Here is a 23247-nt window from a genome sequence, read left to right as displayed (position 1 = left end):
TCAATTTTCCACATCGAGTGAAGAAAGGGGTCCCAGGCATTTTTAGAAAGTACACTGGCTGAGCGCAGTGGCTCACACCTGTAATCCCAGCACTTTGGAAGGCTGAGGCAGGCGGATCTGCTTGAGCCCAGGAGTTTGAGACCAGCCTGGGCAACATGGCAAAACCCCATCTCTACAAAAAAAGCATTAGCCAGGCATGGTGGTGCATGCTTGTAGTCCCAGCTACTTGAGAGTCTGAGTTGGAAGGATTGCCTAAGCCCAAGGTGGAGGCTGCAGTAAGCAAAACTACACCACTGCACTTCAGTCTGGGCAAAAGAGGGAGCCCTTGTCTCAAAAAAATAAAAGTAGAAAGCACATTACAGCTGGCTTACTGGGCATCACTTTAAGGAAACTACAAGCATACCAATAAGCAGCACCTTCTAGAGCCATCATAAAACCCAAGAAAGGAAAACCACTAGGCTCTGACTGGCAGAGGCAGAATCTTCTTGGGGATCTACAAATGACTGGTCACAGTCATTTGCCTTGCTTTGGGCTGGGCGTGGTGGCTCATACCTATAATCCCAGCACTTTGGGAGGTTGAGGTGGGTGGATCACTTGAGGCTGGGAGTTCAAGACCAGCCTGGCCAACAGAGCAAAACTCCGTCTCTTCTGAAAATACAAAAATTAGCTGGGCGTGGTGGTGCACACCTATAATCCCAGCTACTCAGGAGGCTGTGGCACAGGGATTGCTTGAAAGTGGGAGGCGGAGGTTGCAGTGAGCCCAGATCACACCACTGCACTCCAGCCTGGGCAACAGAGTATGACTCTGTCTCCAAAAAAAAAAAAAAAAAAAAAAAAAAAAAAAAAAAGTTGCTTAGCAGACTGTTCTTAAAGCCCAATACAGTGTTTATGTGCTTGTAAGAGGGAGAATAGGTGACCCTGTTTTAACTCCCTTGAACTATTCTGTTCATAGGTGAGGTCACATAACAACGACAAAGACTAGCAAAACAATGGTTAGAGAAATGGTTAATATTTCCTAATAGTTGATGTCTCAACAGACCAGGATGTTTGTACAGCCTATGTAACAGGAGACTGGCTCAATTCAAAAATATGGTCAGATATAAGTTACATATTACACAAACTCCAATTCACTTATGCCACCTAACCATGTCCTCTGGAACACACACAGTACACGCTTTGAGAAAATTCACTTGTGAATTATTAATGCATTTTACAAGCAAAAGAACAAACACTAAATGACTGATTTTCTACCTGTAGCATCTGACTTTTTCCTAGGCCTGGATCTCCAACAACAAGGATGTGTGGGTCTCCTCGAATTGGAATTCTGTTTTTGTCATCTGCAAATTTCTGGCTTCCTCCAAAGAGTGCTAATGCCAAACCTGCTTTAACAAGCTCAAGTGCGAAAAAAAGAACAAAAAACAAAAGTAAGGAAAACATAAAGATGACTAGTAAAGAAGGTACTCCCCTACTTCTATAACATTGATTTGTTTGGGGATTGCTTTAATTGCCTGATTCAATGTTAATTTTTTTCTAAGAAAAGGAAGTCTAAAAACAAACTTCTATCATGTAAATGATTAAAAAGTAAAAACTTGAAAGCATACAAAATCAGAGAGGTATCTTAGAAATTACTAAGCCCTACCTTGCAAGGCATAAATCCATTCCACAAAAATGAGAAATATTTTTTTTTCTGCTTTAATACTGGCAGTGTCTAGTCACTTTAAAAGCCCATTTCTTACCAAAAGTAGCTGGGTGTGGTGGCACGTGCCTGTAGTCCCAGCTACTTGGCAAGCTGAGGTGGGAGAACTGTTTGAACTTGGGAGATGGAGGTTGCAGTGAGCCGAGATCGCACCACTGCACTCCAGCCTGGGCGACAGAGCAAGACTCCGTCTCAAAATAAATAAATAAATAAAATAAAAGTCCATTTATATTTACTCTAGTTGGTAAAAGTTTTTTCTTAAAAGGAGCTATACGGCTGACACCTATAATCCCAGTACTTTGGAGGCTAAATTGGGTGGATCACTTGAGGCCAGGACTTAAGAGACCAGCCTGGGCAACATGGCAAAATCCCATCTCTACAAAAAATACAAAAAAAGTAGCTGCACATGGTGGAGGACGCCTGTAGTCCCAGCTACTAAGGAGGCTGAGGTCAGGAGGATGACCTGAGCCCCAAAGCTCAAGGCTGCAGTGAGCTACGACTGCGCCATCACACTCTAGTCTGGGTCACAAAGCGAAACCCTGTCTCAAAAAATAAAAAAATAAAAATAAAGGAGCTATCCCATATTATTAGTTTACAAATAAAGATTCATGTTAAAATATAAATAACTGGCCAATTGAAATTTGCTACTTTCTGGAAAGTCTTTATATATTATTTTTGCTAACTTTGTATACTTTTTGAGTAAAGACGAAGTAAAATACTTACTTCATGACCAAAAATGACAGGGCAAAGCGAGCTGAAAAACAGAACACAACTTATAAATTCTAATTTATACTTCATTGATCCATTAGATCTCCTTTACAATTTGTTTAACTTGCTTAATATCAACAAAGACAAATGTAAAAAATTTACATCCCCTCAACTCAAATTTTATTCTTACAGTAAATTTCTCAAAATTCTTGGTTAATCTATAAAGGTTAGAATGTTTTAAAAAAAACTCTGCCTGGATAAGGAAAAGAGGATACTTGCAAAGCATCTTAAAGTAACCAAATACAATGTTGCTCTTCTTGTACAACTGGCCTTAAAATGCATCACAATCATGGTCTTCCATTTTAGGATACAGGATTATATTGTATTTTATGTGAATAGACATCTTGAGACTGTGAAGCCAAGACACTGACAGGAGACTAGGAAGTGAACTCAGTATATAATAGTGTAAGATGCAGTAAAATTTCCTTTTTTTCAGTTCAAGTCAAAAGGTCAAATTAAATAAGAAAATGAGGCGGGGTGCAGTGATTTGTAGAACCAGAAAGTTCAGAAAGGTGGGATAACTCAAAGCATGGGCCTCCAGGCTACAGGTAAATCTAAACATTTTCTGGTTGACAATTGGTTGAGTTTGTCTAAAGACCTGGGATCAACAGAAAGGAATGTTTGGGTTGCAAGAGGTTGTAGAGACCAAAGTTTTATCATGCAGATGAAGCTTTTAGCTAGCAGGTTTGAGAGAGAACAGGCTGTAAAATGTTTCTTATCAGACTTAAAATCTGTGTTGATGTTAATGCCAGAGAGGTATAAGGCATGTCTGACCCCTACTTCCCTTCGTGGTCGGAATCAGTCTTTCAGGTTATATCTTGAAAGCCCTGGCTGAGGAGGAAGTCTGTTGAAATGGGTGGGGGGGCCTTAGAATTTTATTTTTGGTTTACAGGTTCATGCCTGTAATCCCAGCATGCACTCTGGGAGGCCAAGGTGGGAGGACTGCTTCAGCCCAAAAGTGCAAAACTAGCCTGTGCAACAAAGTGAGACCCCAATATCTAAAAAAAAAAAATTAAAAATTAGCCAGGCGTGGTGGCACACACCTTTAGTCCCAGCTACTTGTGAGGCTGAGGTGAGAGAATAACTTGAGGCCAGGAGTTTGAAGCTACAGTGAGCTATGATTGTGCCACTGCAATCCAGCCTAGGCAACACAGCAAGACCCTGTCTCTAAAAAAAAAATTTAAAAAAGAAAAAGAGTATAAAGCAGTACATTTATATTTGTCAATTTATAAACAAGGAACAAACAAAAATAGGGTGGGAGAGAAAACCAGGAGTAAAATGTGAGTCTTTATTCCCTTTTAATATATGTAAACACAGAAGGAAGTGGTAGTGTGCTCATATCCCCTTGGCACTCACTGTTCAGTATGTTCCGACTTCCTACTGGCACATGCACCTGTCTGCCAAAGACCTTTCTATGGCCACACAAGCATCATCAGCAGGCAGGATGGACAGGCCAGAAGTGCTGAGGTGTTTAATACTCCTGGGGGCAGTCCCAAATGTAGGCCCTTCAATGGAAAAATATTGAGGCTGGCTTTCCACAGTGGAGTGTTCCACTGGCCCAGGAGGATTATGTCCCAGATGCTAGTGGGTCACCTGTTCGTTAAGGCACCTACACTAGCTGCAATCACTTCCCCATTTCCCTACCAGTAACTCCAGAATCACCTCCCAAGTAAACTATGTTGACCCAAATCATTGCTTTTGAAGGAATCTAAACTAAAACATAAACTTCCACTGTCACCTAGGCTGGGTTGACAAACTTTTTCTTAAAGGGCCAGGAAGTAAGTATTTTCAGCTTCGCAGGCTATACTGTCTCAGTCACAACTACTCAACTTGTAAACCTGCAAGCAACTATGAACAGTAAGGTAAGTAAGCAGGGTGGGGCTGTATTTTAATAAAACTTGACTTACAAAAACAGGCAGCCTGCCTAGTTTGCCAATCTCTACTAGACTGATAATGGAGGACCATGAAAAATTCTAGTTTTGATGCTGAAATCACAAACATGGGGGGGGGGGGAGCAAACTGTGGGAAGAAAACTAAAGTTTTCCATACTTTTCTATAAATATGGGAGAAGAGGGACCACTAAAAACGTTCAGTTTTAATTTAATTCATAACCATTAAGAGGAACCAAAGATATTTGGATTTTCAACCAGGTTGCTTCCTTGGCCACCTGCTCAAAGGACTCACTCCCAGACTACCCCAGCAACCCTAGATTAGAGCAGCCTCTCTTCCAGGGTGGGTCTGGATGGCTATTTATTCAGAGGGAAGTAGGATTTAGGGACAAAAAGCCCCTGTGGAGCACTATTCTTTACTCAGTCGGCTAATTAACATATTAAAGCCAGAAAGAAAAAGCATCAACTCCTCTTACAGACCTGAGCCTACTGAACAGCAAAGCATGACAAAATCACTATTTTTTAATTTTATTTTGTTTTATGAGACAGAGTCTTGCTCTGTCACTAGGCTGGAGTGCAGTGGCACAATCTCAGATCACTGCAACCTCCACCTCTCAGGTTCAAGAGATTCTCCTGTCTCGGCCTCCCAAAAAGCTAGGATTACAGGTGCCCGCCATCATGCCCAGCTAATTTTTCCATTTTCAGTAGAGACAGGGTTTCACCATATTGGTCCGGTTGGTCTCAAACTCCTGACCTCAGGTGATTCACCCGCCTCAGCCTACCAAAGTGCTGGGAATACAGGCGTGAGCCACCGTGCCTGGCTAAGATCACTTTTTATAATACAATGTATTTCAAAACATTCTCAGTTCTTCACCTCTCTTAGATATATCTATTATTCTGTCTCTCTCATTTTCTCCGATTTCTTCAAAATTACCCCACAATTGTCAAAAAATTATCAAAAGTAACAGTATGTTGCAGTAATTAAATACATTATAAAATCCCACTTAATCTTTAGAACAACCTTCTGAGGTAAGTCTTACTATTTCCATTTTAAGGTGATACAAATAAAGGGGAAATTAAGTAATGTGTCCCAGATCACACTGGAAGTAAATGCCCAAAGCAGGAGTCTAACTTAGGTTTGTCTCCAAAGAAAAGCTCTTAACCACTAAAGCAAAAAATGCCTATACTTTGCTTCTTCTCCACGGCATGGCAATAGCATGGAAATAAAATTATCAAATATTTATTGAATATATATTACTTCTATTTGAATCTCTATGAACAACACCCTACACAGAACTAATTGAAGTGGCTTTGGAATTCACTGTCACCTCACTCTTCTGTTGAGCAACAAACTTCTTGTGTAAGATAGTAAACACTCCGTATTGTTTAAACTAGAGATCAGCAAATTTTTTCTATAAAAGGACAATGCAAAAATACGTGAGCCATGTATATGTTCTCTGTCACAACTATTCAACTCTGCCACTGCCGCACAAAAGCAGCACACTATGTAAATCAATGAGTGTGGCTGTGTTCCAATAAAACTTTATTTATGGACACTGAAATCTGATTTTCCTTTTTTTTAAAGACAGAGTTTCACTCTTGTTGCCCAGGCTGAAGTGCAATGGTGCGATCTTGGCTCACTGCAATCTCCATCTCCCAGGTTTAAGTGATTCTCCTGCTTCAGCCTCTCAAGTAGCTGGGATTACAGGCGCCTGCCTGCCACCACGTCCGGCCAATTTTTGTATTTTTAGTAAAGACAGGGTTTCACCATGTTGGCCAGGCTGGTCTCAAACTCCGGGCCTCAAGTGATCCACCCACCTCGGCCTCCCAAAGTGCTGGGATTACAGGCATGAGCCACCACATTCGGATGAAATCTGAATTTCATATAAGTTCATGTGTTGTGAAATATTCTTTTAAATTTTTTCAACCATTAAAAAATATAAAAACCATTCTTAGTTCATAGGCCACACTCAAGTGGATGGTGCACTGGATTTGGTACACAGACTTTAGTTTGCCAACCATTTTGACTAGTTTTTTGTTACCTGTAGCCAAGAGAACCCCCAACATGCATGTATGTAGTAAAATTTCAAATGACAGCGTACATACTTGACAATGAGTTTAAACAGGTTTTCTTCAGCTTGAATCTCTTGGATGGCATAAAGGTCTTTAAGTGAGAACTCCATCAACATTCCATGCTTACACCCATCCTCAGAACTCTTTGTTTTCTGTCCTTTGCTGTTACTAATAGAATTTGCTTCAATGTACAAAAGGAACATACACTTGTCATTCTTATTTCGAGAACCTGTAAATTAAAAGTTTTAAATACAATAGTTGGTATTTTCATTTTCCCTACAATGACTCAACTAGAATATAAAACAAAGTCATAGTGAGCTACAAATAAATGTTTTTTTTTAAAGGGAATGTTTCATCTTATGTAAGCAAAAGAAATTCCTCAAATTATTTGAGATTCAGGAGCATCTTAGAAAAGACGAATGTTGACAAATCATTATTGAGAGACAAATAATGAAAAGAGTTGTACCATACCTTCTTCTGCATTTGAGACTTTGACAATTCCAGTAACAGTCACTGTGTCTCCCGGGACACAGCTATCCACAAGATCGTGAACAAGCTCACATTCTATTGTTCGTGGAATCCGACCTGCTTCTCTCTGATCATCAGACATCAACTCCTGAATTCTAAAAAGTTTAAATAGTTTTCAGTTAGAATACTTACTTTGGATGGTTTCTGCAAGACATTAACTATTCAGAGTTCACATGATGCTGAGCAAGATAAAGGCAGATTTGTTTATTAACAGTTTAATGGTGTATCTAAAATTACTTCAGCAGTTTCCAATTCAAGATAGCAGAATGAGTGTATGTATTTGCCTAGCCTCCCTCTAAAATGTCCATCAAAATGAGTCACTAAAAATTTGGGGGTATGTAGAGGTATCATCAGAAAATGAGATATTAATGAAATTTTTGAAAACAGCAAATGGTAAAGTATTGACGGATAAAACAAAATGAAGTCCGGAATACATATAGGCAAAAGCTACAAGTGTACAAGAAAAGTGGGACCCAATGTTCTTAGCAGAGCCCCAGAGGAGCTTCCAAGTTGGATGTGGCAGGAATGGAGAGCAGGAGTGGATGGCTGGAAGAAAACAGGGTTATCAATTGAAAGACAATAGTTGTTGAGAATTTTGGAGAAGGTGAGTGGACAGTGGGTAGGGGAAGAATGAGTACTTTATCATCTGGCAAAAACCAGAGCACTGTTCTAAGGAAACAAACCCATCTCCTCTGTGAAGGGAGCTAAAGTGTGCAGTGAGAATATCAGAGCTTCAGAACAAAGACTCTTCATTCTACCATTTGAGAAACCCCAATTCCAATTCAAAAACACATTCATAAAGCAAAATCTGACAGCCCACACCCCTATCTTTGTATTCAGAGGTGAAGTCTTGTGAGAAAAAACTACTACCTCAAAAATTGCAAAGGAAACCTATCCTACCTACTTCAAATACTTTCTCATTCCTCATCAGATATTTGAAAACTAAATGGCAATAATTCAGGAGCATTAAAAACAAAAAACTGCCTAAGAGTTTTGAGAAAATATTGCCATCATAAAACAGGAATAAGCCGCTATAAAAAGGGAACTATGGGAATACAAGTACGAAATCAAGAAAATTTAAAGTATGTATATAAAAATCAAACATTTGTAGAGAAGATATAAGAAAAAGCCAAAGAAATCTAGAAAACAGCACAAAGAAAATGAAAGAATGAGGAACAATTTAAAACAGATGAATAATCCAAGGACTGCCTCTGATAGGAAGCTGAGAAAACAGTCAGATATTCTAGAGTTGAAGACAAAAGACCTTGCCAGTCAAGCAGCATAGAGACAACTAGATACACTTTCACTGTTTCAGAGCATGACAGATAAAATGGTTACAAAGAGGAGGAAAAGTCCAGTCTTCAAAGGAATGAGAATCAGACCAGCACCAGACTTCTCATAAACAGCAGAGAAAATTAAAACCAAATAGACTTCGATAGCTGGCAAACTCTTAGCCAGACTAAGATCCAAATAAAGACATTTTCAGACATGCAAGGGCTTAGAACTTTTTACCTGTCATGTATACTTTCTGAAAATTTACTTGAGAATACTCCTTAGAAAAACAAAATGTGCAATGAAGCAACATCCCAGGATGAAGCAGGAATGCAGGTCTGGAGAACTACTGATCCAGACTCAAGCAGAAGGAAGGTGTGTTTTTTGTTTTTGTTTTTTAAGAATAAAAGGTGGATTCCATGTATTCCATAGTATATTTAAGAGAGAATGGAAAATTATGGTGAAATGGCACAGGCATACTCTAAGAAGTAAAACCAGCACTCAGAAACTTTAGGAAAAATAAAGTACTAAACAGCAAAGTTACAGTCCAAATATGATGCACACTAAAATGTGGGATAATTCCAAATAACTAGCAGAGTATAAGAAAAGATAATTTGATGCTTGGGTTATTTTCATTTAAGGGGTAAAAACCAACAAAACAAAACTACAAAACCCAGTGACATAAATTACATCTCCTTTGCTTGGCATTTGATCACTTCACTTGGTTCTTTGTTGAGCTATATTTACATTTTTATGTTAATAAAATGGCAAGGGAAAGGAGTAGAAGGACTGCCGTAATGAGGACTCATCAGACGAAAAGGGGTGTTCAATACTGGGACAAAGCTGGAGGTTTTACGTTTTGTGGTAATAAAGTTATTGGCCCCTAAAATGGAAGAGACACCTGCCAAGTGGAGCGTGAAGATGGTCAGATCCACAGACGCTTCTGCATGTGCTAGGTTTCCTGCTAAAGGGTTAACTGTACAGCCAGATTCAGCACCGGCTTCAACTACTGAGGACGCAAGTAGGAGTAGAAAAGATAGTGGGAGAAGTCAGAAGCTCATATTATTTATCTGTGGGAATGCCATATCGGGCATTTTTATTAACATAAAAATGCAAATGCCTGTTTATTGTTGTTGTTAGACATGACCTATAAATAAAGTCTGGAAGACAATTAGAAGACAAAAGGTAAACCTTGACAATTTAAAGTAATGTCGAAACTGAGAAAGTCTAGAAGTGGAAGATAAAAGAACAAGTATGTTTCTAAAGTCCTCAGCTCACATAGAATGAATGCAGTAAAGTGAAGGATGAAAGACATGCAAGAATGGTATCTAAAGTTATGTATAATGTAATAGCAAGTTGTGGGGACTGTGCCTTTCCACACTGATTGAATTTTTAAAAACATGTACATGTTATTACATTAAAGCATTTTTTACTTAATAATTAATGTAAGTACAATCATTGAACATTAAAATAACAACTTTGGAATACATTCATCATACATCTAGATTACCTCTCAATGTTTTCCAGGTCATGGGCCAGGTGCTGGCATCCACCTAACCTGCACGACTTCAAACCCTGCTCCAAGTTCACTCACCACTTCACCATCAATTCACCCCCCCAAGACCCACTTTTTAAAGATAAGTCACGTGCAGTAGTGAGAAGGAAGGAAAGAGTAGAACAAGGAGTTTGATCTGTAAGTGACTCTGAATAATCAACGGAAATAACTCACTACCTCCAGACTAACCCTTTGTCCCTCTTAAGTGGTAAAAGTCCCACACACTGGGTTGGAAATCAGGCTTTACTATACTCATAGGCTACACGATCATACTCAAGAGTCTTAAACATTTCCTCTTATAAAACGGGGTGTTTGTAAAGATCTCACTATAGTACAATTATTACACATGTTGGTCTTAATTTTTCAGGGAAGAAGGGGGTGAAGCAGTTAGTAGCAGACCATCTTATCTTTTCCCTAGGTTCTTAGTTTTTAGGACCATCTCATTTCAGCCAGGTTTCCTAGAGAGCACTGACTTCAAAACCATTCGTTATTTTATATTTAGGGATGAGCTATAGGTCTACAGCTAGAAAAAACGGAATCAATTACGGGATGAAAAATACATACACAAAGAAAACTCTGACTTGCAAAAATAAAAAAAGCTATTAAAAAAAACCTATAGTAAAATGCCCCATTGCAACATTGAGAACATAAAATGAAACATGCCATTTCAAAGGAAGTCTTTATCTGAAAACTTCAAAACAATATTATTTCTATCACAGCTTATTATGGAATGAATCATACAACTTTGCTTATGGCCTATATCCAGTTCAATTAATCACATAATTGAGATATAAAATAAACTATTTCTCAGTAGGACATAATATTTGCATAATTAATCCTTTCCGGAATCTGACAGACAATAAATTTCAAATAAAGACAATTATTTCAGCCAGGAGTGGTGGCTCATGCCTGTAATCCCAGCACTTTGGGAGGCTAAGGCGGACGGATCACAAGGTCAGGAGATCAAGACCATCCTGGCTAACACGGTGAAACCTCTAAACTAAATCTCTACTAAAAATACAAAAAACTTAGCCAGGTGTGGTGGCGGGCGCCTGTAGTCCCAGCTACTTGGGAGGCTGAGGCAGGAGAACGGTGTGAACCCAGGAGGTGGAGCTTGCAGTGAGCCAAGATCGTGCCACTGCACTGCAGCCTGGGCGGCAGAGCGAGACTCCGTCTCAAAAAAAAAAAAAAAAAAAAAAAAAAAAGACAATTATTTTAACATACAAACTCTTCATCAAATAAACCGTCTACTATACACTATTATACACTTTGTCATTGTTTAGATAAAACGTACAATATAATACAGCAAAATTAAGGATTTACTCAACAGTGTGACATCTAAAGCCTGCCTTTTATATAACAGATTGCTTACTTGATTGACTGCCAGTCCATTGTAACTGTGAGAGGAGAGCTGCGGAGAGCAGTAAATGACCTGCCTCGACATGCAGGCACAGGACACTGAATGAAACAAAAGTAATTCACATTCAGATTTTGATAAACTATAATCACACCTCAGGAAAATTCAGTTAAAACATTTCATTTAACATTGTTTTAAAAGTTGGTCTCACGATGCTAGTAAAGCAAAATCCAAGGACTATTTTCTCCTGCAACAATTTAATATCAAGAGCTTTTGAGGCACTTTCCAACTGATCCTTCTCGCTTACTGTTCTTATCCTGCTATGGGTATGCAAGGTGCTTTCCTTGCCTCCCACAGGAAGCACTTACTGCTCCTCTGTGCTCGTGCCACCTCTCGCTCCTTGAACGCCCCCTCTCATTCTGTCCCACATGCCCAGTGCCAATCCTCTCCTTTTCAAAAGGCTTTCCAGAGTTTTCTTTAATCCCCAGCTTTCTCATCTAGGCTCCTTTTGCACTTTCTGTATAGTGTAATATTTATTACACCACACAGGCACTTGTTTGGTGTTTGGATCTCAAGACACATTTATAAATTCAGACTGTGGCAGACTGTACTTGCCAAATATGATTGCAACAATATTTCTCTTCGACCTTTTTAGAACCTTGCTACTCCTCCATTAAGAAACGGAGGCTATTCCTTCTCCTGGAATTTGAGAAGGCTTGTGACTCACTCTGTAACCAACAGAATGTGACAGAGTGATGTTGCACAACTTCTGAGATTAGCTCACAAAAGGCAAGGCCATTTCTGCCTACCAACTGGACTTCTTGCCTTGAAGCTGTCAGCAGCCATATAAGCAGACTGAGCGCCCTGAGCTGCTATACTGTGTGTAAGAAGCCCAAACTAGCCCACACAGCCACATGGAGAAGAGGATGCCTGGCCAGTCCCCAGCCACCTTGCTGTACTCCAGCCACAATCTGACTACAACTCCATGAGAGGCCTGGAGCTAGAACTAGCCAGTTGAGTAGTTCTTCCAAACTCCTGACCCACAGGAATCATAAGAATAAAATGATCGGCTTTATTTTCAGCCATTGAGTTTTGGGGTGATGTGTTATGCAGCAATAGTGGCTGGAAAAGAGATCAACTGAAACAGCCATCTTTCTGTCACTTCAAATCCCTACAGTTCAGACAAATGAAGGACCTCATCACGACATCACTCATGAGTCAATGCTACCACCTACTTTATTAGAGAGCATGAAAATACCCTGTACAAATACCGTCTAGAAAATTTGATTTAAGGAGGTCGAGGCTGCAGTGGGCTGTATTCATGTCACTGTACTCCAGCTTGGGTGACAGAGTGAGAGCCCGTCTTCAAAATAAAAGGAAGAAAATACCTGGTTTAAATCAGGATTTGAATTCTGGCCTCTGAGCTCAAGGCTGTACCTTGAACCTTAAGCCAAGACAAACACCACATGAAACCCATCTGTCAACACCACTGATTATTCAGAACCAATAGCTGAATCTCATATACCCTCTTCTTCCAGTAAGAGCAAGAAGCCTTAGGAATTTCAAACATCTTACATTTCCCTTTTTAATTCTTCAAGGGATTATTTACCTCACTAAGGATTCAAACCTTTACATGAGCAAAAATTTAGCAAATGTTAAATTTATTAAAGCCCAATGGTGATAAAGATGACTCTGGGTACCACCGAGGAAACATTATACATCCATGGTAATGAGGGCTTAATTAATAAATGGTGTCAGGACAAATAGCTTTTCACCTAAAAATTAGATCACTAGCTTGTTTTTTTAAGAGATGGGGGTCTCACTATGCTGCACAGGCTAGTCTCAAACTCCAGGGCTCAAGCGATTCTCCTGCCTCAGACTACTGAGTAGTTGGGACTACAGGTGCATGCCACCATGCCCAGCTTAAATTCCTAGTTTTATGCCATTCACCAATGCCTTAAATTCCAGATGGACAAAAGATCTAAAGATAAAAAACAAAACTTAGGATTATTAGAAGCAAATGCAGGAAATATGTTTATAATGCTTGAGTGAAAAGGGCTTCTTATTTATTTATTTATTTATTTATTTATTGAGGCAGAGTTTCGCTCTTGTTGCCCAGGCTGGAGTGCAATGGCGTGATCTCGGCTCACTGCAACCTCCACCTCCCGGGTTCAAGCGATTCTCCTGCCTCAGCCTCCCGAGTAGCTGGGATTACAGGCATGCGCCACCACGCCTGGCTAATTTTGTATTTTTAGTAGAGATGGGGTTTTTCCATGTTGGTCAGGCTGGTCTCGAACTCCCAACCTCAGGTGATCCGCCCGCCCCGGCCTCCCAAAGTGCTGAGATTACAGGCATGAGCCACCACGCCCAGCCGAAGAACGGCTTCTTAAGCAGGGCATAAAATGTACAAGTTATGGAAGAAAAGATAACAATTTGATGTCAAAATGTAAAACTGTACAACAAAAAAACCCACAAAGTTAAAAGACAAACCAAAGACAGGCAGAAAATATCTAATGTACATAATCAACAATAATTAGTATCTAGAATGTATAAAGAACTCCTATCAATAAACTAATAGAACCGGGCACAGTGGCTGGCACCTGTAGTCCCAACTACTTGGGAAGCTGAGATGGGAGGATCAGTTGAGCCCAGGAGTTCAAGGTTGCAATGAGCTATGATCATGTCACTACACTCCAGCCTGGGCAACAGAATGAGACACCATCTCTAAAACACAAAATTAAAGAATAAACCAATAAACAGGAAAATGAACATTAGATATAAATAGAAAACTCAATAAAGAAAGAAACTGAATGGCCAGTAAAGATATGAAAAGATGCTCAACCACAACAGAAATCAGAAAAATTCACATTATAAATGCAATATTATTTACACCTACCAAACTGTCAAAAATGTACAAGTCTAACAATACCAAGTGTTACTGAAAGTATGGAGAAATGGTAACTGCTTAACACTACCAGCAGGGATTTAAGTTGGGAACAATACCCTGGAAAGTAATTTGGTAACACCTAATGCAGTTAAAAATAAGTACAGCCGGCCAATCCCAGCACTTTGGGAGGCTGAGGCAGGCGGATCACGAGGTCAGGAGTTTGAGACCAGCCTGGCCAACATAGTAAAACCCTGTCTCTACTAAAAATAGAAAAATTAGCCAGGCATGGTGGCGCGTGCCTGTAGTCCCAGCTACTCAGGAGGCTGAGGCAGAAGAATTGCTTGAACCCGGGAGGCGGAGGTTGCGGTGAGCCGAGATCTCATCACTGCACTCCAGCCTGGGCAACAGAGCAAGACTCCGTCTCAAAAAAAAAAAAAAAGTGCAGCCTACAACTTAGTGTTCCTCTGCTAAGGAAACATGTACAAGAATGTTCTCTGTAGTATCATTTGTAATTATAAAAAACTGGAAAGAGCACAATTGTCTACCTCCAGGAAAATGGATGAATAGTGGCTATTTATTTAAAGCAACACTCCACAACAGTAAAAATGAAAGAATTCGATATGTATTAAAATAGGTAGAACTTCAAAATAACCAAGTAAAAAAACAGCTGCATGTTACATTCAGTATACCATTTACGTAAACGCAATACAAAAAACTAACTCTACATACATAGTCAAGAATAAAAATGTAAACTTGAAGAACACACGCCAATTTCAGAATAGTGGTTGCATCTGGGGAGCAAATAAAGGGAATAAAACTGAGAACAGAGAGACTTCAACTTTAACTATGTAACCATATTTTTGTTACAAATTAAACTAAAACAACAAAACATTAATATTTGCCAAATCATAGAGTAGATAAATGTTAATTACACTATTCTCTGCACTTTTCCATAGTTTTAAAATCCAGTTTAATAAAGGCTAATAAAGATTTTAAAAAACCCATCACTTCTAAATAGTAGAAGAAATAAAGCGAAAAAAAAAAAAACTTGGTGTGTATACCTAGAAGTCAACAGAAATATGAATGGAAGAGACGCATATTATAATAACTTCAGGATAATGATCATCCCTGGGAATGGTACAGGTAAAGGGTAAAACACAGACACTAATTGTGCCAGTAATGCTTTATATCATTAAAAAATGTATTTGGAGCTCAAAAACGTAAATTCGGGGTTACGAGTAGTGGAATGTTTTATTTATTTCTATATTTTTCTTACCCTGAAGTATTTCATAATATAAAAGCAGAAAATAAAAAATAAAAAATAAAAATAAGCTCTGTGTTTAGGAACATTGGGAAATGTTTTCTGTATTCTGACTTGCCTTCTTTACCAAGATAAATAAAGAAGCAGTTCAAGAACATATTACCTTTGTGGGAAGACTGTATTTTCCATCTGGAAGAGGAAAACTCTGAACTTCTCCACATGCAGCACAAAGAAAAGCCATCTTGGTGCAAAGAGGCTTTATATTACTGACACGAACCACTGTCCCTCTTAGAGCAATGTATTTTCCGTAGTAATTTGCTCGGACATTCTTGAGCTGTGTCAAAGGCTCATAGTTGTACACCCTAAAGACAAAACAGAAACTTGATGTTTTTTATATTTTCACAAGTTTCTTTTAGGAGTAACTATGGAATTCTCAAACCAAATCATCCTTTTGATATATCAGAAATCTCACAAGAATTAAACCATTCTTGTTTTGTTTTGTTTTCTCGAGACAGAGTCTCACTCTGTCACTAGGGTGGAGTGCAGTGGTGCGACCTCGGCTCACTGCAACCTCTGCCTCCCGGGTTCAAGCGATTCTCCTGCCTCAGTCTCCCGAGTAGCTGTGATTACAGGTGCGTGCCACCACACCCAGCTAATTTTTGTATTTTTAGTAGAGATGGGGTTTCACTATGTTGGCCAGGATGGTCTCGATCTCTTGACCTAGTGATCCGCCTGCCTCAGACTCCCAGTGCTGGGATTACAGGCGTGAGCCACCGTGCCCAGCCAAACCATTCTTAGAAAGACACAACACTAAATCTTCCTTTTTCTTCTTATCTCACAGGCTGTTCTCAAGGAAAAAAGAAAAAAAAAATTTAAGGAAAAAAATAATGCCAAAAGGAAAATCTAGATTTAAAAACCTTTGGGTTTCTAAGTTCTTTTTAAAGAACTGCTAGGAAATTGCCTTCTATAAATTCTGGAAAAGAAATACAAAACTCCGATGATTAACTTATAATGAATTCTTCTAATGAATTTAAAATCTTAAGGATGAATTCAAGAAAAACAAAATAATTTCATTTATTCTCTTGTATCTAATAGAAACCTAATAATTGAACAAAATACACACCACTTTGTATATTACAGACTGAGTATATCCCTTATCCAAAATGTGTGGGACCAGAAGTATTTTGGATTTTTTGGACTTTCAAATATTGGCAATATTACTAGTTGAGTATCCCTAATTCAAAAATCGGAAATGCTCCAATGAACATTTCCTTTCAGTGTCATGTCAGGGCTCAAAGTTTTGAATTTTGGAGCATTTCAGATTTCAGATTTTCAGATTAGGGATACTCAACCCATACATGGATTATTAAACTTACACAGCAGGGTCTTGATAAGTTCACATCCAAAATCAATGTTTACAAAAATTTGCAGGTTAGAAAATCAACATTTTCTTCCTTATTTAGGAAGTATCTGTCATGATGTCTTTGAATAATTTTCAATGAGTTTACTTCAGCGTGATGATCAGTGAGATGGCAAGGAACTCATGTCCTTTTTACCGATTTCCTTGTTCTTATAAAATGAGGGTTCTCATTCTTAAACGGCCTTCAAGGTCCCATTCTAAGTAATAGTAATTTAATATGTCAAATTCCTCACCTTGCATGAATATGTGGCACATTTACCATTGTTTCTCCATCACTAGACAATCCTTCCTGGGCTTGTAACTCAGCTGCATGCCTTTCAAGGTCCTTAGTTAATACCTAAACAGGACAGATGTTTACTCTGAAGTTGGAAAACAAAATATCCTCTTTATACAGAACTCTATTTTTATAGAGAATATAAAGTTTATGGACAGAAACAGAATAAAAACAGAAAACTTTAACAGTCCTTTAAAAATCTAATATTTAATTATGACTACTTACTTTATAGTGGATCTTTTACTTTGGATTTTGCTGTCCCTGGACTGAAAAACTCCAGCATCCCAGTCTGCTACTTTCTGTCCCAACTAAACCTAACATTAAAAGCCCTTATAGCAGTCCTAAAAACCATCACCTCTTGATTCTAATTAAAAAAAAAAGAAAGCATTCCTGTTTCTCTTTATTCACTGATCAGTCAAGACAGAGAAAATAAAAATGACCTTTAAAATACCTAATACTCACTCCCTTGGCATTTAACATTAAATAATACAAACAGGCTGGGCACGGTGGCTCACACCTGTTATCCCAGCACTTTGGGAGGCCAAAGTGGGTGGATCACCTGAGGTCAGGAGTTTGAGACCAGCCCGACCAACATGGTGAAACCCCATCTCTACTAAAAATACAAAAATCAACTGAGCGTGGTGGTGCATGCCTATAATCCCAGCTACTTGGGAGGTTGAGGCAGGAGAATCGCTTAAACCCAGGAGGCAGAGGTTGCAGTGAGCCAAGATGACACCATTGCACTCCAGCCTGGGCAACAAGAACAAAACTCCATTTCCAAATAAATAAACAAATAAACAAACATTTAATACCACTTGTGTACCGCAGTTTGCTGACAACCTAAGAGGCAAAATAAGATGCATATATATAGCTGTTAATTGTTATAAGGACCATAAAGATGTACAGACAAAATACCATGCAAGTTTTGAAAAGTTGTCACGAGAAAGGTTTTACAGAGAGACAACTGAGCTAGGCCCAAATAATCTATGTGAGGGGAAGGGGATTCTACGCTGAATGAATAGCACATGTAAGAGGTAGGAGAATGCCCCTCTGAATGCCCCAGCACTTTGTGTATGCCTGTCCTGAGATTTACTACACATTACCTTGAAGCATTTATCTGCTTGCTAGCCTCAAAAATGTTTTTGGCCGGGCACGGTGGCTCATGCCTGTAATCCTAACACTCTGGGAGGCCGAGGCGGGTGGGTCACAAGGTCAAGAGATCGAGACCATCCCTGGTCAACATGGTTAAACCCCATCTCTACTAAAAATCCAAAACTTAGCTGGGCATGGTGGTGTACACCTGTAGTCCCAGCTACTTGGGAGGCTGAGGCAAGAGAATCACTTGAACCCGGGAGGCAGAGGTTGCAGTGAGCCGAGATCGTGCCACTGCACTCCAGCCTGGCAACAGAGCGAGACTCCACCTCAAAAAAATAAATAAAAAATAAATTTTAAAAATTTAAAAAATTTAAAATGTTTTCATATATGTTGTATTACCTGACCCTGAAAAAAACTCAGGCAGGCACAGTACAAATTGTTATTCACATTTGACATACAGGGACACTCAGTGGTTTGCCTCATGCCACAGAACCTAAATCTAAGGTTGCTCTTTTTTGCTCTAAGATCATAACTGATAACACCATGATTCCTTGTCTTCCCTATGAGACTGTATAACTTCTTGAAAGGAAGGTTTAATTTCTGCACAATCTTTAGCAAGATTAAGCAAATCCAAATGAGTTAGAAGTAAATATTTCATTACATAAGCTGTTGTATATAGAATGAATGGTATCTTTCAGAATGGTATTGCAACCTCTCAATTCTAGCCAACATCTTTTCGTAAAAGCTAAGTATCTCTTATAGAAGGTACAGTCACTGTAAAATCTTCCTTTAAACTTAGACAAGGTGTGCATGTGTGTGCAAACGTTAAAAAAGTTTAGACAAAAGTATGCATAAGACATATAGTTACCTGATGTATTGCCAAACCCATGCAAGCCAAAGTTTTCTCAGGTGCATCTCTTAGTTCATTTGCTGTATCTGGTATCAAGTTAGTTACTTCATCGTCTTTTATCAGTTCTTTAAAATCCACCAAAATACTTCCCTTTCTTTCTATTTCATCCTATAAAATAGAAAGTATGAAAACAATAATTGCTTTTCTGTAGTCAATTACCATTAACTGAGCATTCTGTTATACACTTTGAGAAAGCATACAATGTTTATATGTGATAATGGTAAGTACCCCATAAGTATAAGCTTTGTGCCAAGCATGGTTCTGATATTTCAAATATATTAATGTATTGATGCCTCTCAACAATCCTTTAAGGTAGGTATCTATACCTCTATCTCCAAATGAAAGAAAACCGAGGCACAGAGAAGTAATTGATTTAATCAAAGTCCATACTGCCGGTAAGTGGCAGAACTGAGGTCTGAACCAACGCAGTCTGACTCCAGTGCCTGTGACCATAATCACAAGTACCTCAAATACATTGATAAGATGGCATACGACTGGCAGCTTTGCTGTAGAGGAATCTTACCTTGTCATACAAATAAATATGCCTTGTGAAAAATTTTTCAAATGCTTGAATCTTCTCAATCAAAGGAGAGCTATCACTGTAAACTAATCCAACAAATATGGCATTAGCACTATAATCACACATGTACATGCGTATTTTTCATGAGACAAAAGCAGCACTATATACATGGCAGATGATTTTTTTCTAATTGCTTTGTATTTTGATTGCATTCATATAAAAACTGGTATAGAATGTAAACTTAAGATTCTAAAACAAATTTAGGTTTGCATAATGTGAAATGCAGACAGAAACTCTTCTCTCTCTAAAAGCCCCACTATCTGGGAAACTTCGTTTTGCATCTTTGACACCTAACAGGACATGTTAGTTCAAATAATTTAGACAATAAGCTTAAACCAAAAATTACAATAAAGTCAAAACCAGACACATAAACTAAGCTCTTATTCTGAAACAGAACTGAAGACAATCACAGTCTTTCCTGAGATCAGGAGACAGACCAACAACGCTTGACCGTGGTGGCCAAACTGAAAAGCATTTTTTTTTTTTACACTCTAAAGTTCTACATTTTCAAATATGTCTCTCACAGAAGAACAGTACAATAAAGTAGTTTGGAAGAACAGATGGTGAAGGCTAAGGCACCGCTTGAACTCCATCTTTAGGACTGTCCAAAAATCACTTATAGTGTTCTGAGCTACCTGCCAGGGGAACAATATGAGTGCTGGTGACTAATACATCCTAAGGAACAAAAGATCATTCATGAAACAGATTCTACTGAAGGAAAAAAACGAACAGGTTTCCAATAAAGAAAACACTTGTAAAGTATTCTATTCATTCACAAAATGGCTACTGAGTGCCTGGTACGGGAGGGTTCTGGACCTCAACAATATAGTGATTAAAAAAAAAGTATACACACACACACCCCTGATGAGACCTAAGAAACAAATGGGTATTGTAAGAGCACAGAAAAGACAGTTCCCTGCACCTATACAGACTGATGTAGGTTAACTGGTATTCTTAATTATCAAAGGGAGATTCCTTACCTGTGTTTCTACACAAAGCTCTATTTGTTATTGTTCCTTGATTTCAAGCCCAGTTCTTTCTGCTCTGTGATGCTATAATTCAGATCTGTACCCTACATGTCTCAGATTCTCTTTTAATTCTGCCAGTTGAAGGCACTTTAGAGTGTAGAAGGTGGCAGGAAGAGAGAAAGGAATTTATTGTTTGCAATTTTTTTCAGCATCTCTGCAGCTGCATAACGATAGTGTTAGCCTCCAGTTCCAAGCACCACTGAGTCACGCCCCCTCAGTTACCAGTGGCAAGCAGCTTCATTTGCCTTGTGGTCTGAGTACAGCTCTGTAAGGTAGCCTTCAGAAGTCTAAGCATAGGTTTGTAGGGTGCCCCTCAAAAGTCAAAATAACAGCTATGCTGTGACCTCTCCAACCTTTGAATTCCCACATTCTGGTAACCTCAGAACTTCTTTTATTCTCTTAGCTATAAGGATGGTTGCTGCTTCCTCAAGTTACTACTTTCTGGGGGGTTACCTCAGTATTTCCTTTCTACTCTTTCAGTCTTCCATTTTTGTATCCAATTTCTTGTATTAAGTCCCCTTTTTGAAATATCCGTATGGTTTCTGCTTTCCTGACTGATACAAAGTCTAAAATGCTTTTGAAACATAAACATCATTTAATTGTTTGGGTGAACTAAGATTAAAGCAGGTATATGTTAGTAAGTGAATTATAGTAATACAAGATATAGCATCCAAAGACAAGTTAAGAAAATATGATTTATGGTGCTTTTTAGCACTTTTTTAACCCTACCTTCAGAGAAATAAAGCTTCCAGCCTTTATATGGTATGAGCTGATCCAATGTTGACTGCATTGACTGTGGGGTCTTTGTTGAAAGCAAAGACTGTGGGGTTTGTTCTGAAAAAAATAAAATACTAGGTTGGTAGAAACAGAGTCAACATTTTTCCAATGTGCTTCTCTTTCCAAATGAGTCTCTCATTAATAGAATATCCAAATTAGAGGTTCGAGTAAGAATCTGGGACGTCGATGTTCAAATACTTACTAAGGAGTAGCATGAAATAAAAGACAAACCGAAGCATGAGATAAACCGCCTTGTATGATAGACACGAATTGCTTCCTTCATTAAGTGAAAAAAATTCATCAATCATTGACCTCACCTACCAGAAGTATGTTTTCCTGTGGTTTTACTCAGATCAGGTCTGTGTCCTCTTTCTCTCCATTTTCCTGAGAAGTTCCCGCCACCTTTTCCTCTTTTCCAGCTTTGAAATCTTCCTCGTCCAAATCCTCTGCCTCTATACTCTCTATTCATCTCTCCTAAAAGACAGATATTAAAAAGGTCTTCATCAAAACTATAAGGAAAAGTGCTCCTAAAAATGTATTAATGTAATAAAAAAGGAAAAATTAATGTATTCTAGGTTCAAGACTAGCAAACAGGCTTGCAAAGTTGTGCACCTGTGATACAAGACCCAAGTTAAGTTTCTAATCTCTATCGCTTTTTAAGGTATGCCATAATAGTTTAATAACTATTAAATATGGTTTAAGTATACTAGACGCTCATAGGTTAAAAATAAGGACAGGTACTGTACCTGTTTACAAGAAGTACCCATCACAGAAATGAAAATAGGACAGGTAATTAACTCTACGAAAACTTATTCGCAGTATTTGACACTTATTATTATAGGGCAGGACAGGATGAACATAATTCTGGCCTGTGAGACACTAGGGATACATCATCATAGCTTCTTACAGTCAATCCTGCAGTGTCACATTCACTTTTTGTGCAATTTTTCTGTAAATCCAAAATCGTTCTTTTAAAATACAAATCTACTTAAAAATGATTCATACCCTAACTATACAATAAAGATATACCTGTACACTGCACTGCAATTCATTATAAAATAACCTATCCAAATCCTTACTTAAAAGGGGTTTAGTTAATAAAACAAGTTAGTAACGACGAAGTTCACGATTTAACGGCATGACAGAGCTCCGATAATTAACTAGGCATTACGCATTATAAAACTGATGCTCAAAGAAATTAAGCAAACCGATCAAGATCAAAGTTGTCTGTTGACAGTACAGAGATAAAACTCTTTCAGGCTCCCAAGCTGAGGCGCTCCTTCAACAACGCTGTGTGCCATACCCTTCTCAAACGAGACAATACGCTGAGAATTGTAACAAATTCAAAAGACGTAAGAGGTAGGACCGGAGAACGAGTAAAAAATAACAGTTGGGTAGTTGTGCTTCTTTACTACTTTATTTACGTCTCCTAAGGCTAAGTTCTTACTTGCTTGGGACAGAGGTCCCAAACTTCTCCTAGTTCACAACTGGGCCGGCTCCAGGATACGCGCAGATCTGTGCGGCCGGATTCTCCCTCCCCTAGTCCCGTAGAGAAGCACAACGGGACTAAGAGTCTCCGAGATCTAAGCTCCTCAGGCGGCTCCTGCCAAGTCCGCGGTTCTCTTGAGCCTCAGCTTTCCTGTGGTCCCCGCGCGGTGCTGAATCCCATCTTTCTCAACGGCTCGGGAAACTCAGTTTCCCCACCGCAGCTTCCAGAAAGTATCTGTAGCGTACAGCGCCGCAATCGTGCCTCAAGCGAAAATCAGGTGTTCCCCTAAATTCTTTTTTGGCGCTTCAATGATCCAACTTCCGCTCAAAGAAGCGGCAAGACGGGAGGGGAGGGGCGGAGTGCAGCCAATCAAGGAGTTTGGCCCGAC

The 23247-nt window shown here is 38.9% G+C and overlaps 1 protein-coding gene across 4 annotated transcripts in view; it reads right to left on the bottom strand.

Moving 5' to 3' along the window:
• Window positions 1–23207, bottom strand: part of LOC105481546 (minichromosome maintenance 8 homologous recombination repair factor) — a 45307-nt gene extending 22100 nt beyond the window's left edge. The window contains exons 1-12 of one of the 4 annotated variants that reach the window (XM_071079645.1): window positions 22818–23206; window positions 21692–21844; window positions 21323–21427; window positions 19509–19591; window positions 18944–19093; window positions 16940–17043; window positions 15450–15648; window positions 11154–11239; window positions 6898–7049; window positions 6460–6655; window positions 2420–2450; window positions 1252–1392 (exon numbers count right to left, since the gene is read on the bottom strand). In XM_071079645.1, the coding sequence (XP_070935746.1) occupies window positions 1252–1392; window positions 2420–2450; window positions 6460–6655; window positions 6898–7049; window positions 11154–11239; window positions 15450–15648; window positions 16940–17043; window positions 18944–19093; window positions 19509–19591; window positions 21323–21427; window positions 21692–21839 (1395 nt within the window). In that variant the 5' untranslated portion in view covers window positions 21840–21844; window positions 22818–23206. Of the gene's footprint in view, window positions 1–1251; window positions 1393–2419; window positions 2451–6459; window positions 6656–6897; window positions 7050–11153; window positions 11240–15449; window positions 15649–16939; window positions 17044–18943; window positions 19094–19508; window positions 19592–21322; window positions 21428–21687; window positions 21845–22817 lie in introns of those variants that run through there. The other 3 variants (XM_071079646.1, XM_071079647.1, XM_071079648.1) reach the window with 3 other exon arrangements.
• Between the last annotated feature and the right edge of the window lie 40 nt (window positions 23208–23247).

Source organism: Macaca nemestrina, chromosome 15, assembly GCF_043159975.1.
Source record: "Macaca nemestrina isolate mMacNem1 chromosome 15, mMacNem.hap1, whole genome shotgun sequence".
NCBI classification, from domain to species: domain Eukaryota; kingdom Metazoa; phylum Chordata; class Mammalia; order Primates; family Cercopithecidae; genus Macaca; species Macaca nemestrina.
Note: the sequence above shows the minus strand (reverse complement) of the source record. Positions and strands in the feature narration are given on the sequence as shown.